At 42.7% G+C, this 19,914-nt stretch overlaps 1 protein-coding gene across 2 annotated transcripts in view; it reads right to left on the minus strand.

Annotated features, from left to right (window-relative positions):
- cntn5 (contactin 5) overlaps nucleotides 1-19,914 on the minus strand; it is a 700,818-nt gene that overhangs the window by 82,176 nt on the left and 598,728 nt on the right. For both annotated transcript variants that reach the window (XM_052468732.1, XM_052468731.1), the window contains exons 20-21: nucleotides 3,697-3,806; nucleotides 3,388-3,574 (exon numbers count right to left, since the gene is read on the minus strand). In XM_052468732.1, coding sequence (XP_052324692.1) covers nucleotides 3,388-3,574; nucleotides 3,697-3,806 — 297 coding nt within the window. The remainder of the gene's footprint in view (nucleotides 1-3,387; nucleotides 3,575-3,696; nucleotides 3,807-19,914) is intronic.

A 19,914-nucleotide genomic window follows, 5' to 3' on the forward strand; every position in this document is an offset into this window, starting at 1 on the left:
ATACAAATCATGACCCTCGAGTCCATAAAGAGAATGAATCATGTGCTAACTGCACATCCCTACTCTGTAGCACCACAGAGAGTGAATGGTGCTTAGACGAGACGAGACAATGTTTTACTGAGCCAGTTGGACATATCCAAGTAAATAACAATAGAAAAAAGGCTCAAACAAATGAAAATGCAGCTAGTGTCCTGTAATTCCAGGTTCAATGTTTGACATGACTGAGTTAGCTGAGCTAGCTAGCTAGCAAGTGACAAGAATGTTATCCAGCCTGAATAGCAACCATTTTGTTTAGAAAGGACGACCAGACCTTTTGCATAGCAACTATTTTAACATAATGAAAGACTGGCTGGCGCCTGTCGCAACATGACCAAAATAACTAACATCCAGAGGTTTGTCTGGACTATGTCTTCTGGTGGAAGAATGACATTGTATGAATTTAATTAATCAAAATAACGTTTTAATGAAAATATGTTATTCATCATTATTTAAATATGTTGGTAACCGTTTAATAAAGGCATTCGAGGCCGTTTTTGATCATGAATACAGTCACAGGTAAATGGGTTGACTGGCCCTCCGTTATCGTGTCGAACAACGCCATTTACCTGTGACTGTATCCATGATACAGCACTGCCTCTTACCTGTGACTGTATTCATGATACAGCACTGCCTCTTACCTGTGACTGTATTCATGATACAGTACTGCCTCTTACCTGTATTCATGATACAGCACTGCCTCTTACCTGTATTCATGATACAGTACTGCCTCTTACCTGTATTCATGATACAGCACTGCCTCTTACCTGTATTCATGATACAGCACTGCCTCTTACCTGTATTCATGATACAGCACTGCCTCTTACCTGTATTCATGATACAGCACTGCCTCTTACCTGTATTCATGATACAGCACTGCCTCTTACCTGTGACTGTATTCATGATACAGCACTGCCTCTTACCTGTGACTGTATTCATGATACAGCACTGCCTCTTACCTGTATTCATGATACAGCACTGCCTCTTACCTGTGACTGTATTCATGATACAGCACTGCCTCTTACCTGTATTCATGATACAGCACTGCCTCTTACCTGTATTCATGATACAGCACTGCCTCTTACCTGTGACTGTATTCATGATACAGCACTGCCTCTTACCTGTATTCATGATACAGCACTGCCTCTTACCTGTATTCATGATACAGCACTGCCTCTTACCTGTGACTGTATTCATGATACAGCACTGCCTCTTACCTGTGACTGTATTCATGATACAGCACTGCCTCTTACCTGTATTCATGATACAGCACTGCCTCTTACCTGTATTCATGATACAGCACTGCCTCTTATCTGTATTCATGATACAGCACTGCCTCTTACCTGTATTCATGATACAGCACTGCCTCTTACCTGTATTCATGATACAGCACTGCCTCTTACCTGTATTCATGATACAGCACTGCCTCTTACCTGTATTCATGATACAGCACTGCCTCTTATCTGTATTCATGATACAGCACTGCCTCTTATCTGTATTCATGATACAGCACTGCCTCTTACCTGTATTCATGATACAGCACTGCCTCTTACCTGTATTCATGATACAGCACTGCCTCTTACCTGTATTCATGATACAGCACTGCCTCTTACCTGTATTCATGATACAGCACTGCCTCTTACCTGTATTCATGATACAGCACTGCCTCTTACCTGTATTCATGATACAGCACTGCCTCTTACCTGTATTCATGATACAGCACTGCCTCTTACCTGTATTCATGATACAGCACTGCCTCTTACCTGTATTCATGATACAGCACTGCCTCTTACCTGTATTCATGATACAGCACTGCCTCTTACCTGTATTCATGATACAGCACTGCCTCTTATCTGTATTCATGATACAGCACTGCCTCTTACCTGTATCCATGATACAGCACTGCCTCTTACCTGTATTCATGATACAGCACTGCCTCTTACCTGTATTCATGATAAAGCACTGCCTCTTACCTGTATTCATGATACAGCACTGCCTCTTACCTGTATTCATGATACAGCACTGCCTCTTACCTGTATTCATGATACAGCACTGCCTCTTACCTGTATTCATGATACAGCACTGCCTCTTACCTGTATTCATGATACAGCACTGCCTCTTACCTGTATTCATGATACAGCACTGCCTCTTACCTGTATTCATGATACAGCACTGCCTCTTACCTGTATTCATGATACAGCACTGCCTCTTACCTGTATTCATGATACAGCACTGCCTCTTATCTGTGACTGTATTCATGATACAGCACTGCCTCTTACCTTTGACTGTATTCATGATACAGCACTGCCTCTTACCTGTATTCATGATACAGCACTGCCTCTTACCTGTATTCATGATACAGCACTGCCTCTTACCTGTATTCATGATACAGCACTGCCTCTTACCTGTGACTGTATTCATGATACAGCACTGCCTCTTACCTGTATTCATGATACAGCACTGCCTCTTATCTGTGACTCTATTCATGATACAGCACTGCCTCTTACCTGTATTCATGATACAGCACTGCCTCTTATCTGTGACTGTATTCATGATACAGCACTGCCTCTTACCTGTATTCATGATACAGCATTGCCTCTTACCTGTGACTGTATTCATGATACAGCACTGCCTCTTATCTGTGACTCTATTCATGATACAGCACTGCCTCTTACCTGTATTCATGATACAGCACTGCCTCTTACCTGTGACTGTATTCAATATACAGCACTGCCTCTTACCTTTACCTGTATTCATGTGCCTTGCTGCTTAATTCAAGTGTACATACAGTATCCCCCCCTCTCTATTCAGCTCAGGTTTGTATGAGCGGTGTACTCACGGTCTTTCTTGGTCTTGGCAGAGCTAGGTGGGCTGGCTGGTAGTGTGTGAGTTACTGTACTCACGGTCTTTCTTGGTCTTGGCGGTGCTAGGTGGGCTGGCTGGTAGTGTGTGAGTTGCTGTACTCACGGTCTTTCTTGGTCTTGGCGGTGCTAGGTGGGCTGGCTGGTAGTGTGTGAGTTACTGTACTCACGGTCTTTCTTGGTCTTGGCGGTGCTAGGTGGGCTGGCTGGTAGTGTGTGAGTTGCTGTACTCACGGTCTTTCTTGGTCTTGGCGGTGCTAGGTGGGCTGGCTGGTAGTGTGTGAGTTACTGTACTCACGGTCTTTCTTGGTCTTGGCGGTGCTAGGTGGGCTGGCTGGTAGTGTGTGAGTTGCTGTACTCACGGTCTTTCTTGGTCTTGGCGGTGCTAGGTGGGCTGGCTGGTAGTGTGTGAGTTGCTGTACTCACGGTCTTTCTTGGTCTTGGCGGTGCTAGGTGGGCTGGCTGGTAGTGTGTGAGTTACTGTACTCACGGTCTTTCTTGGTCTTGGCGGTGCTAGCGCTCGATGCAGGGCCCTGGCCGATACTGTTGAAGCCTCTGACTGTGATGACGTACACACTGTTGCCCTCCAGGCCTGTCAGCACCATAGACGTCTCGTTCCCCGCTGTCTTCTTCCGGTTCCCTGACTCCTCCTGCTCACTGTCCATCCTGTAGCTCACCTGACAAAAGAAGACATTGGGTGTGTCTCTTTAAAAACCTGTCTTTTATTGTAGTATTTACATTTATTTGTTTCATTTAGATGTATCTAATGATAAATGTTATGTATAATGCACACACACACCTCGTATCCCCGTGGTCTCCCAGGGCCAGGGTTGGGTGGCCTCCAAGTTACTTTGATTTCCGAAGAGGAAATGCTGGAAGCTTTCACCTCAGATGGGGCCTCTCTGGGCTCTGTAGAGGATCACACACGCACACACACACACACACACACACACACACACACACACACACACACACACACACACACACACACACACACACACACACACACACACACACACACACACACACACACACACACACACACACACACACACACACACACACACACACACACCAATCAACCTTAGAAACCCCACAGTCACACAAAATGCAGTCACACTAACTGCTGCTAGTTGCCTCCTGTGTGTCTTGTAGAAAAGCTGCATAATGCCGTGTTGATTGCACAGTGAGTAATGTACAGTAGATCTCTACAGTCTATCAGTACATATTGATAACAGTACATCAGTACATATTGATAACAGTCTATCAGTACATATTGATAACAGTCTATCAGTACATATTGATAACAGTCTATCAGTACATATTGATAACAGTCTATCAGTACATATTGATAACAGTCTATCAGTACATATTGATAACAGTAGATCTCTACAGTCTATCAGTACATATTGATAACAGTACATCAGTACATATTGATAACAGTCTATCAGTACATATTGATAACAGTACATCAGTACATATTGATAACAGTCTATCAGTACATATTAATAACAGTCTCTCAGTACATATTGATAACAGTCTATCAGTACATATTGATAACAGTCAATCAGTACATATTGATAACAGTCAATCAGTACATATTGATAACAGTCAATCAGTACATATTGATAACAGTCAATCAGTACATATTGATAACAGTCTATCAGTACATATTGATAACAGTACATCAGTACATATTGATAACAGTCTATCAGTACATATTGATAACAGTCTATCAGTACATATTGATAACAGTCTGTCAGTACATATTGATAACAGTCTATCAGTACATATTGATAACAGTCTATCAGTACATATTGATAACAGTCTGTCAGTACATATTGATAACAGTCTATCAGTACATATTGATAACAGTCTATCAGTACATATTGATAACAGTCTATCAGTGCATATTGATAACAGTCAATCAGTACATATTGATAACAGTCAATCAGTACATATTGATAACAGTCTATCAGTACATATTGATAACAGTCTATCAGTACATATTAATAACAGTCTCTCAGTACATATTGATAACAGTCTATCAGTACATATTGATAACAGTCAATCAGTACATATTGATAACAGTCAATCAGTACATATTGATAACAGTCTATCAGTACATATTGATAACAGTACATCAGTACATATTGATAACAGTCTATCAGTACATATTGATAACAGTCTATCAGTACATATTGATAACAGTCTGTCAGTACATATTGATAACAGTCTATCAGTACATATTGATAACAGTCTATCAGTACATATTGATAACAGTCAATCAGTACATATTGATAACAGTCAATCAGTACATATTGATAACAGTCAATCAGTACATATTGATAACAGTCAATCAGTACATATTGATAACAGTCTATCAGTACATATTGATAACAGTCAATCAGTACATATTGATAACAGTCTATCAGTACATATTGATAACAGTCAATCAGTACATATTGATAACAGTCTATCAGTACATATTGATAACAGTCAATCAGTACATATTGATAACAGTCAATCAGTACATATTGATAACAGTCTATCAGTACATATTGATAACAGTCAATCAGTACATATTGATAACAGTCTATCAGTACATATTGATAACAGTCAATCAGTACATATTGATAACAGTCTATCAGTACATATTGATAACAGTCTATCAGTACATATTGATAACAGTCAATCAGTACATATTGATAACAGTCAATCAGTACATATTGATAACTGTCAATCAGTACATATTGATAACAGTCAATCAGTAAATATTGATAACAGTCTATCAGTACATATTGATAACAGTCAATCAGTACATATTGATAACAGTCTATCAGTACATATTGACAACAGTCAATCAGTACATATTGATAACAGTCAATCAGTACATATTGATAACAGTCTATCAGTACATATTGATAACAGTCAATCAGTACATATTGATAACAGTACATCAGTACATATTGATAACAGTAGATCAGTACATATTGATAACAGTCTATCAGTACATATTGATAACAGTCTATCAGTACATATTGATAACAGTCAATCAGTACATATTGATAACAGTCAATCAGTACATATTGATAACTGTCAATCAGTACATATTGATAACAGTCAATCAGTACATATTGATAACAGTCAATCAGTACATATTGATAACAGTCTATCAGTACATATTGATAACAGTCTATCAGTACATATTGATAACAGTCTATCAGTACATATTGATAACAGTCAATCAGTACATATTGATAACAGTCAATCAGTACATATTGATAACAGTCTATCAGTACATATTGATAACAGTCTATCAGTACATATTGATAACAGTCTATCAGTACATATTGATAACAGTAGATCTCTACAGTCTATCAGTACATATTGATAACAGTCTATCAGTACATATTGATAACAGTAAATCTCTACAGTCTATCAGTACATATTGATAACAGTCAATCAGTACATATTGATAACAGTCTATCAGTACATATTGATAACAGTAGATCTCTACAGTCTATCAGTACATATTGATAACAGTAAATCAGTACATATTGATAACAGTAAAATCAGTACATATTGATAACAGTAGATCTCTACAGTCTATCAGTACATATTGATAACAGTAGATCTCTACAGTCTATCCGTGCATATTGATAACCGTCTATCAGTACATATTGATAACCGTCTATCAGTACATATTGATAACAGTCTATCAGTACATATTGATAACAGTAGATCAGTACATATTGATAACTGTCAATCAGTACATATTGATAACAGTCAATCAGTACATATTGATAACAGTCTATCAGTACATATTGATAACAGTAGATCAGTACATATTGATAACAGTCTATCAGTACATATTGATAACAGTCAATCAGTACATATTGATAACAGTCTATCAGTACATATTGATAACAGTAGATCAGTACATATTGATAACAGTCTATCAGTACATATTGATAACAGTAAAACTCTACAGTTAATCAGTATTGTTATTATGTTTCATCAAGTGGTTTTTTTCATGATTACTTTCATGGTAGATTAGTCAGTGAATAGAGGGTACTTCATAGTAGATTAGTCATGCAGTACAGTGAATAGTATCTGAATCCCAGGGGAGATCAGAGGATAAATAGATGACATAAAGGGACACATTGTCAGTGTTTTGAGGGTACTTCTTCTTGACTAACATGACAAACATAAACAGATTAACCACTAGACCAGGGCTGTCAAACATTTGGTGGTTTGAGTAAAACAGTTTCCAGCTCGCTAATAATCACATCAATGAAAGCTAGACAGTCAGGGAGTAGACAAAATCACAAAATGATAACTGGAGGACTATTTCTGGCAGATTTATACAGCGAGGAAAAATAACACATTTTCAGTGTCTCCCTCTGAACCTCGCTGAATACCGAATGCGGCCCACGGGGAAAAATGAGTTCGACAGCCCTGCTCTAGAGCAGGGTTTTCTAAACTCGGTCCTGGGGTCCCGACCCCTCGGTCCTGGGGCCCACCCTGGGTGCACGTTTAGTTTTTGCCCTAGCTCTACACAGCTAATTCAAATAACAAACTCATCATCATGCATTTATTACTTGAATCAGCTGTGTTGTGCTTGGGCAAAAACCAAAACCTGAAACCAGGGGGCCCCTGGACCGAGAACTAAGATGTGATGTTTTGCCTTTGCTTTTTACTTGTGAGAACTAGGAGAACTGAGGACGTGACATTAGAACTGACAGTAGAACTGAGGACATGACAGTAGAACTGACAGTAGAAGTGAGGACGTGACATTAGAACTGACAGTAGAACTGAGGACATGACATTAGAACTGACAGTAGAACTGAGGACGTGACAGTAGAACTGACAGTAGAACTGAGGACATGACAGTAGAACTGACAGTAGAACTGACAGTAGAACTGAGGACGTGACATTAGAACTGAGGACGTGACATTAGAACTGACAGTAGAACTGACAGTAGAACTGAGGACATGACATTAGAACTGTCAGTAGAACTGAGGACGTGATATTAGAACTGAGGACGTGACATTAGAACTGAGGACGTGGCATTAGAACTGTCAGTAGAACTGAGGACGTGACATTAGAACTGTCAGTAGAACTGAGGACGTGACATTAGAACTGACAGTAGAACTGAGGACATGACATTAGAACTGTCAGTAGAACTGAGGACGTGACATTAGAACTGACAGTAGAACTGAGGACGTGACATTAGAACTGACATTAGAACTGAGGACGTGACAGTAGAACTGAGGACGTGACATTAGAACTGAGGACGTGACAGTAGAACTGAGGACGTGACATTAGAACTGAGGACGTGACAGTAGAACTGAGGACGTGACAATAGAACTGACAGTAGAACTGATGACGTGATAGTAGAACTGAGGATGTGACAGTAGAACTGAGGACATGACAGTAGAACTGAGGACGTGACAGTAGAACTGAGGACGTGACATTAGAACTGACAGTAGAACTGAGGAAAAGACATTAGAACTGAGGACGTGACATTAGAACTGACAGTAGAACTGAGGACGTGACATTAGAACTGAGGACGTGACATTAGAACTGAGGACGTGACATTAGAACTGACAGTGGAACTGAGGACGTGACATTAGAACTGACAGTAGAACTGAGGACGTGACAGTAGAACTGAGGACGTGACATTAGAACTGACAGTAGAACTGAGGACGTGACAGTAGAACTGAGGACGTGACATTAGAACTGACAGTAGAACTGAGGACGTGACAGTAGAACTGAGGACGTGACAGTAGAACTGAGGACGTGACATTAGAACTGACAGTAGAACTGACATTAGAACTGAGGACGTGACATTAGAACTGAGGACGTGACATTAGAACTGAGGACGTGACAGTAGAACTGACAGTAGAACTGACATTAGAACTGAGGACGTGACATTAGAACTGAGGACGTGACATTAGAACTGACAGTAGAACTGACAGTAGAACTGAGGACGTGACAGTAGAACTGACAGTAGAACTGAGGACGTGACATTAGAACTGACAGGAGAACTGAGGACGTGACAGTAGAACTGACAGTAGAACTGAGGACGTGACAGTAGAACTGAGGACGTGACAGTAGAACTGACAGTAGAACTGAGGACGTGACAGGAGAACTGAGGACGTGACAGTAGAACTGACAGTAGAACTGAGGACGTGACAGTAGAACTGTCAGTAGAACTGAGGACGTGACAGTAGAACTGAGGACGTGACATTAGAACTGACAGTGGAACTGAGGACGTGACATTAGAACTGACAGTAGAACTGAGGACGTGACATTAGAACTGACAGTAGAACTGAGGACGTGACATTAGAACTGAGGACGTGACAGTAGAACTGACAGTAGAACTGACATTAGAACTGAGGACGTGACATTAGAACTGAGGACGTGACAGTAGAACTGAGGACGTGACATTAGAACTGAGGACGTGACATTAGAACTGAGGACGTGACAGTAGAACTGACAGTAGAACTGAGGACGTGACATTAGAACTGACAGGAGAACTGAGGACGTGACAGTAGAACTGACAGTAGAACTGAGGACGTGACAGTAGAACTGAGGACGTGACAGTAGAACTGAGGACGTGACAGTAGAACTGAGGACGTGACAATAGAACTGACAGTAGAACTGAGGACGTGACAGTAGAACTGACAGTAGAACTGAGGACGTGACATTAGAACTGAGGACGTGACAGTAGAACTGACAGTAGAACTGAGGACGTGACAGTAGAACTGACAGTAGAACTGAGGACGTGACATTAGAACTGACAGTGCAACTGACAGTAGAACTGAGGACGTGACAGTAGAACTGAGGACGTGACATTCGAACTGACAGTAGAACTGAGGACGTGACAGTAGAAATGACAGTAGAACTGAGGACGTGACAATAGAACTGACAGTAGAACTGAGGACGTGACATTAGAACTGACAGTAGAACTGAGGACGTGACAGTAGAACTGACAGTAGAACTGAGGACGTGACATTAGAACTGAGGACGTGACATTAGAACTGACAGTAGAACTGACAGTAGAACTGAGGACGTGACATTAGAACCGACAGTACAACTGACAGTAGAACTGAGGACGTGACATTAGAACTGACATTAGAACTGAGGACGTGACATTAGAACTGACAGTAGAACTGAGGACGTGACATTAGAACTGACAGTAGAACTGACAGCAGAACTGAGGACGTGACATTAGAACCGACAGTACAACTGACAGTAGAACTGAGGACGTGACATTAGAACTGACAGTAGAACTGAGGACGTGACAGTAGAACTGAGGACGTGACATTAGAACTGACAGTAGAACTGAGGACGTGACATTAGAACTGACAGTAGAACTGAGGACGTGACATTAGAACTGACAGTACAACTGACAGTAGAACTGAGGACGTGACATTAGAACTGACATTAGAACTGAGGACGTGACATTAGAACCGACAGTACAACTGACAGTAGAACTGAGGACGTGACATTAGAACTGACAGTAGAACTGAGGACGTGACATTAGAACTGACATTAGAACTGAGGACGTGACAGTAGAACTGAGGACGTGACATTAGAACTGACAGTAGAAGTGAGGACGTGACATTAGAACTGACAGGAGAACTGAGGACGTGACAGTAGAACTGACAGTAGAACTGAGGACGTGACATTAGAACTGACAGTAGAACTGAGGACGTGACATTAGAACTGACATTAGAACTGAGGACGTGACATTAGAACCGACAGTACAACTGACAGTAGAACTGAGGACGTGACATTAGAACTGACAGTAGAACTGAGGACGTGACATTAGAACTGACAGTAGAACTGAGGACGTGACATTAGAACTGAGGACGTGACATTAGAACTGACATTAGAACTGAGGACGTGACATTAGAACTGACAGTAGAACTGAGGACGTGACATTAGAACTGACAGTAGAACTGACAGTAGAACTGAGGACGTGACATTAGAACCGACAGTACAACTGACAGTAGAACTGAGGACGTGACATTAGAACTGACAGTAGAACTGAGGACGTGACAGTAGAACTGAGGACGTGACAGTAGAACTGAGGACGTGACATTAGAACTGACAGTAGAACTGAGGACGTGACATTAGAACTGACAGTACAACTGACAGTAGAACTGAGGACGTGACATTAGAACTGACATTAGAACTGAGGACGTGACATTAGAACCGACAGTACAACTGACAGTAGAACTGAGGACGTGACATTAGAACTGACAGTAGAACTGAGGACGTGACATTAGAACTGACAGTACAACTGACAGTAGAACTGAGGACGTGACATTAGAACTGACATTAGAACTGAGGACGTGACATTAGAACCGACAGTACAACTGACAGTAGAACTGAGGACGTGACATTAGAACTGACAGTACAACTGAGGACGTGACATTAGAACTGACATTAGAACTGAGGACGTGACAGTAGAACTGAGGACGTGACATTAGAACTGACAGTAGAAGTGAGGACGTGACATTAGAACTGACAGGAGAACTGAGGACGTGACAGTAGAACTGACAGTAGAACTGAGGACGTGACATTAGAACTGACAGTAGAACTGAGGACGTGACATTAGAACTGACATTAGAACTGAGGACGTGACATTAGAACCGACAGTACAACTGACAGTAGAACTGAGGACGTGACATTAGAACTGACAGTAGAACTGAGGACGTGACATTAGAACTGACAGTAGAACTGAGGACGTGACATTAGAACTGAGGACGTGACATTAGAACTGACATTAGAACTGAGGACGTGACATTAGAACTGACAGTAGAACTGAGGACGTGACATTAGAACTGACAGTAGAACTGACAGTAGAACTGAGGACGTGACATTAGAACCGACAGTACAACTGACAGTAGAACTGAGGACGTGACATTAGAACTGACAGTAGAACTGAGGACGTGACAGTAGAACTGAGGACGTGACAGTAGAACTGAGGACGTGACATTAGAACTGACAGTAGAACTGAGGACGTGACATTAGAACTGACAGTACAACTGACAGTAGAACTGAGGACGTGACATTAGAACTGACATTAGAACTGAGGACGTGACATTAGAACCGACAGTACAACTGACAGTAGAACTGAGGACGTGACATTAGAACTGACAGTAGAACTGAGGACGTGACATTAGAACTGAGGACGTGACATTAGAACTGACAGTAGAACTGAGGACGTGACATTAGAACCGACAGTACAACTGACAGTAGAACTGAGGACGTGACATTAGAACTGAGGACGTGACAGTAGAACTGAGGACGTGACAGTAGAACTGACAGTAGAACTGACAGTAGAACTGAGGACGTGACAGTAGAACTGACAGTAGAACTGACATTAGAACTGAGGACGTGACAGTAGAACTGATGACGTGACAGTAGAACTGACAGTAGAACTGACAGTAGAACTGAGGACGTGACAGTAGAACTGAGGACGTGACAGTAGAACTGACAGTAGAACTGACAGTAGAACTGAGGACGTGACATTAGAACTGAGGACGTGACAGTAGAACTGACAGTAGAACTGACAGTAGAACTGAGGACGTGACAGTAGAACTGAGGACGTGACATTAGAACTGAGGACGTGACATTAGAACTGACAGTAGAACTGACAGTAGAACTGAGGACGGGACAGTAGAACTGACAGGAGAACTGAGGACATGACATTAGAACTGAGGACGTGACAGTAGAACTGAGGACGTGACAGTAGAACTGAGGACGTGACAGTAGAAATGAGGACGTGACAGTAGAACTGAGGACGTGACAGTAGAACTGAGGACGTTACAGTAGAACTGACAGTAGAACTGAGGACGTGACATTAGAACTGAGGACGTGACAGTAGAACTGAGGACGTGACAGTAGAACTGAGGACGTGACAGTAGAACTTAGGACGTGATATTAGAACTGAGGACGTGATATTAGAACTGTCAGTAGAACTGAGGACGTGACATTAGAACTGTCAGTAGAACTGAGGACGTGACAGTAGAACTGAGGACCTGACATTAGAACTGTCAGTAGAACTGAGGACGTGACATTAGAACTGAGGATGTGACATTAGAACTGTCAGTAGAACTGAGGACGTGACAGTAGAACTGACAACAGAACTGAGGACGTGACATTAGAACTGAGGACGTGACAGTAGAACTGAGGACGTGACAGTAGAACTGAGGACGTGACAGTAGAACTTAGGACGTGATATTAGAACTGAGGACGTGATATTAGAACTGTCAGTAGAACTGAGGACGTGACATTAGAACTGTCAGTAGAACTGAGGACGTGACAGTAGAACTGAGGACCTGACATTAGAACTGTCAGTAGAACTGAGGACGTGACATTAGAACTGAGGATGTGACATTAGAACTGTCAGTAGAACTGAGGACGTGACAGTAGAACTGACAACAGAACTGAGGACGTGACATTAGAACTGACAGTAGAACTGAGGACGTGACATTAGAACCGAGGACGTGACAGTAGAACTGACAGTAGAACTGAGGACGTGACATTAGAACTGTCAGTAGAACTGAGGACGTGACATTAGAACTGAGGATGTGACATTAGAACTGTCAGTAGAACTGAGGACGTGACAGTAGAACTGACAGTAGAACTGAGGACGTGACATTAGAACTGACAGTAGAACTGAGGACGTGACATTAGAACTGAGGACGTGACAGTAGAACTGACAGTAGAACTGAGGACGTGACATTAGAACTGTCAGTAGAACTGAGGACGTGACAGTAGAACTGACAGTAGAACTGAGGATGTGACATTAGAACTGACAGTAGAACTGAGGACGTGACATTAGAACTGCGGACGTGACAGTAGAACTGAGAACGTGACAGTAGAACTGAGGACGTGACATTAGAACTGAGGACGTGACAGTAGAACTGACAGTAGAACTGACAGTAGAACTGAGGACGTGACAGTAGAACTGACAGTAGAACTGACATTAGAACTGAGGACGTGACAGTAGAACTGAGGACGTGACAGTAGAACTGAGGACGTGACAGTAGAACTGAGGACGTGACAGTAGAACTGACAGTAGAACTGACAGTAGAACTGAGGACGTGACAGTAGAACTGACAGTAGAACTGACATTAGAACTGAGGACGTGACAGTAGATTTGAGGACGTGACAGTAGAACTGACAGTACAACTGACAGTAGAACTGAGGACGTGACATTAGAACTGAGGACGTGACATTAGAACTGACAGTAGAACTGAGGACGTGACAGTAGAACTGAGGACGTGACATTAGAACTGAGGACGTGACATTAGAACTGACAGTAGAACTGAGGACGTGACAGTAGAACTGACAGTAGAACTGAGGACGTGACAGTAGAACTGAGGACGTGACATTAGAACTGACAGTAGAACTGAGGACGTGACAGTAGAACTGACAGTAGAACTGAGGACGTGACAGTAGAACTGAGGACGTGACATTAGAACTGAGGACGTGACATTAGAACTGACATTAGAACTGAGGACGTGACATTAGAACTGACAGTGGAACTGAGGACGTGACAGTAGAACTTACAGTAGAACTGAGGACGTGACATTAGAACTGACAGTAGAACTGAGGACGTGACAGTAGAACTGACAGTAGAACTGAGGACGTGACAGTAGAACTGAGGACGTGACATTAGAACTGAGGACGTGACATTAGAACTGACATTAGAACTGAGGACGTGACATTAGAACTGACAGTGGAACTGAGGACGTGACAGTAGAACTTACAGTAGAACTGAGGACGTGACATTAGAACTGAGGACGTGACATTAGAACTGAGGACGTGACAGTAGAACTGACAGTAGAACTGAGGACGTGACAGTAGAACTGACAGTAGAACTGAGGACGTGACATTAGAACTGAGGATGTGACATTAGAACTGAGGACGTGACAGTAGAACTGACAGTAGAACTGACAGTAGAACTGAGGACGTGACATTAGAACTGACAGTAGAACTGAGGACGTGACATTAGAACTGACAGTAGAACTGACAGTAGAACTGAGGACGGGACAGTAGAACTGACAGGAGAACTGAGGACATGACATTAGAACTGACAGGAGAACTGAGGACGTGACAGTTGAACTGAGGACGTGACATTAGAACTGAGGAAGTGACATTAGAACTGAGGACGTGACAGTAGAACTGAGGACGTGACAGTAGAACTGAGGACGTGACATTAGAACTGAGGACGTGACAGTAGAACTTAGGACGTGATATTAGAACTGAGGACGTGACATTAGAACTGAGGACGTGACAGTAGAACTGAGGACGTGACAGTAGAACTTAGGACGTGATATTAGAACTGAGGACGTGACATTAGAACTGAGGACGTGACATTAGAACTGAGGACGTGACATTAGAACTGACAGTGGAACTGAGGACGTGACAGTAGAACTGAGGACGTGACAGTAGAACTGAGGACGTGACAGTAGAACTGAGGACGTGACAGTAGAACTGACAGTATAAATGAGGACGTGACAGTAGAACTGACAGTAGAACTGAGGACGTGACATTAGAACTGAGGACGTGACAGTAGAACTGAGGACGTGACAGTAGAACTGAGGACGTGACAGTAGAACTTAGGACGTGATATTAGAACTGAGGACGTGATATTAGAACTGTCAGTAGAACTGAGGACGTGACATTAGAACTGTCAGTAGAACTGAGGACGTGACAGTAGAACTGAGGACCTGACATTAGAACTGTCAGTAGAACTGAGGACGTGATATTAGAACTGAGGATGTGACATTAGAACTGTCAGTAGAACTGAGGACGTGACAGTAGAACTGACAGTAGAACTGAGGACGTGACATTAGAACTGAGGACGTGACAGTAGAACTGACAGTAGAACTGAGGACGTGACATTAGAACTGTCAGTAGAACTGAGGACGTGACATTAGAACTGAGGATGTGACATTAGAACTGTCAGTAGAACTGAGGACGTGACAGTAGAACTGACAGTAGAACTGAGGACGTGACATTAGAACTGACAGTAGAACTGAGGACGTGACATTAGAACTGAGGACGTGACAGTAGAACTGACAGTAGAACTGAGGACGTGACATTAGAACTGTCAGTAGAACTGAGGACGTGACAGTAGAACTGACAGTAGAACTGAGGATGTGACATTAGAACTGACAGTAGAACTGAGGACGTGACATTAGAACTGCGGACGTGACAGTAGAACTGAGAATGTGACATTAGAACTGTCAGTAGAACTGAGGACGTGACATTAGAACTGAGGATGTGACATTAGAACTGTCAGTAGAACTGAGGACGTGACAGTAGAACTGACAGTAGAACTGAGGACGTGACATTAGAACTGACAGTAGAACTGAGGACGTGACATTAGAACTGAGGACGTGACAGTAGAACTGACAGTAGAACTGAGGACGTGACATTAGAACTGTCAGTAGAACTGAGGACGTGACAGTAGAACTGACAGTAGAACTGAGGATGTGACATTAGAACTGACAGTAGAACTGAGGACGTGACATTAGAACTGAGGACGTGACAGTAGAACTGACAGTAGAACTGAGGACGTGACATTAGAACTGAGGTCGTGACAGTAGAACTGAGTATGTGACAGTAGAACTGAGGACGTGACAGTAAAACTGAGGACGTGACAGTAGAACTGACAGTAGAACTGAGTACGTGACATTAGAACTGTCAGTAGAACTGAGGACGTGACAGTAGAACTGTCAGTAGAACTGAGGACGTGACATTAGAACTGAGGATGTGACATTAGAACTGTCAGTAGAACTGAGGACGTGACAGTAGAACTGACAGTAGAACTGAGGACGTGACATTAGAACTGACAGTAGAACTGAGGACGTGACATTAGAACTGAGGACGTGACAGTAGAACTGACAGTAGAACTGAGGACGTGACATTAGAACTGTCAGTAGAACTGAGGACGTGACAGTAGAACTGACAGTAGAACTGAGGATGTGACATTAGAACTGACAGTAGAACTGAGGACGTGACATTAGAACTGCGGACGTGACAGTAGAACTGAGAACGTGACAGTAGAACTGAGGACGTGACATTAGAACTGAGGACGTGACAGTAGAACTGAGGATGTGACATTAGAACTGAGGTCGTGACAGTAGAACTGAGTATGTGACAGTAGAACTGAGGACGTGACAGTAAAACTGAGGACGTGACAGTAGAACTGACAGTAGAACTGAGTACGTGACATTAGAACTGAGGATGTGACATTAGAACTGTCAGTAGAACTGAGGACGTGACATTAGAACGGAGGATGTGACATTAGAACTGTCAGTAGAACTGACAGTAGAACTGAGGACGTGACAGTAGAACTGTCAGTAGAACTGAGGACGTGACATTAGAACTGTCAGTAGAACTGAGGACGTGACATTAGAACGGAGGATGTGACATTAGAACTGAGGACGTGACATTAGAACTGAGGACGTGACAGTAGAACTGTCAGTAGAACTGACATTAGAACTGAGGACGTGGCATTAGAACTGAGGACGTGACATTAGAACTGTCAGTAGAACTGAGGACGTGACATTAGAACTGTCAGTAGAACTGAGGACGTGACATTAGAACTGTCAGTAGAACTGAGGACGTGACATTAGAACTGTCAGTAGAACTGACATTAGAACTGAGGACGTGGCATTAGAACTGAGGACGTGACATTAGAACTGTCAGTAGAACTGACAGTAGAACTGAGGACATGACATTAGAACTGTCAGTAGAACTGAGGACGTGATATTAGAACTGAGGACGTGACATTAGAACTGAGGACGTGGCATTAGAACTGTCAGTAGAACTGAGGACGTGACATTAGAACTGTCAGTAGAACTGAGGACGTGACAGTAGAACTGAGGACCTGACATTAGAACTGTCAGTAGAACTGAGGACGTGATATTAGAACTGAGGATGTGAAATTAGAACTGTCAGTAGAACTGAGGACGTGACAGTAGAACTGACAGTAGAACTGAGGACGTGACATTAGAACTGAGGACGTGACAGTAGAACTGACAGTAGAACTGAGGACGTGACATTAGAACTGTCAGTAGAACTGAGGACGTGACATTAGAACTGAGGATGTGACATTAGAACTGTCAGTAGAACTGAGGACGTGACAGTAGAACTGACAGTAGAACTGAGGACGTGACATTAGAACTGACAGTAGAACTGAGGACGTGACATTAGAACTGAGGACGTGACAGTAGAACTGACAGTAGAACTGAGGACGTGACATTAGAACTGTCAGTAGAACTGAGGACGTGACAGTAGAACTGACAGTAGAACTGAGGATGTGACATTAGAACTGACAGTAGAACTGAGGACGTGACATTAGAACTGCGGACGTGACAGTAGAACTGAGAATGTGACATTAGAACTGTCAGTAGAACTGAGGACGTGACATTAGAACTGAGGATGTGACATTAGAACTGTCAGTAGAACTGAGGACGTGACAGTAGAACTGACAGTAGAACTGAGGACGTGACATTAGAACTGACAGTAGAACTGAGGACGTGACATTAGAACTGAGGACGTGACAGTAGAACTGACAGTAGAACTGAGGACGTGACATTAGAACTGTCAGTAGAACTGAGGACGTGACAGTAGAACTGACAGTAGAACTGAGGATGTGACATTAGAACTGACAGTAGAACTGAGGACGTGACATTAGAACTGAGGACGTGACAGTAGAACTGACAGTAGAACTGAGGACGTGACATTAGAACTGAGGTCGTGACAGTAGAACTGAGTATGTGACAGTAGAACTGAGGACGTGACAGTAAAACTGAGGACGTGACAGTAGAACTGACAGTAGAACTGAGTACGTGACATTAGAACTGTCAGTAGAACTGAGGACGTGACAGTAGAACTGTCAGTAGAACTGAGGACGTGACATTAGAACTGAGGATGTGACATTAGAACTGTCAGTAGAACTGAGGACGTGACAGTAGAACTGACAGTAGAACTGAGGACGTGACATTAGAACTGACAGTAGAACTGAGGACGTGACATTAGAACTGAGGACGTGACAGTAGAACTGACAGTAGAACTAAGGACGTGACATTAGAACTGTCAGTAGAACTGAGGACGTGACAGTAGAACTGACAGTAGAACTGAGGATGTGACATTAGAACTGACAGTAGAACTGAGGACGTGACATTAGAACTGCGGACGTGACAGTAGAACTGAGAACGTGACAGTAGAACTGAGGACGTGACATTAGAACTGAGGACGTGACAGTAGAACTGAGGATGTGACATTAGAACTGAGGTCGTGACAGTAGAACTGAGTATGTGACAGTAGAACTGAGGACGTGACAGTAAAACTGAGGACGTGACAGTAGAACTGACAGTAGAACTGAGTACGTGACATTAGAACTGAGGATGTGACATTAGAACTGTCAGTAGAACTGAGGACGTGACATTAGAACGGAGGATGTGACATTAGAACTGTCAGTAGAACTGACAGTAGAACTGAGGACGTGACAGTAGAACTGTCAGTAGAACTGAGGACGTGACATTAGAACGGAGGATGTGCCATTAGAACTGTCAGTAGAACTGACAGTAGAACTGAGGACGTGACATTAGAACTGTCAGTAGAACTGAGGACGTGACATTAGAACGGAGGATGTGACATTAGAACTGAGGACGTGACATTAGAACTGAGGACGTGACAGTAGAACTGTCAGTAGAACTGACATTAGAACTGAGGACGTGGCATTAGAACTGAGGACGTGACATTAGAACTGTCAGTAGAACTGAGGACGTGACATTAGAACTGTCAGTAGAACTGAGGACGTGACATTAGAACTGTCAGTAGAACTGAGGACGTGACATTAGAACTGTCAGTAGAACTGACATTAGAACTGAGGACGTGGCATTAGAACTGAGGACGTGACATTAGAACTGTCAGTAGAACTGAGGACGTGACATTAGAACTGAGGACGTGG

Source organism: Oncorhynchus keta, chromosome 18, assembly GCF_023373465.1.
Source record: "Oncorhynchus keta strain PuntledgeMale-10-30-2019 chromosome 18, Oket_V2, whole genome shotgun sequence".
Lineage (NCBI taxonomy): Eukaryota > Metazoa > Chordata > Actinopteri > Salmoniformes > Salmonidae > Oncorhynchus > Oncorhynchus keta.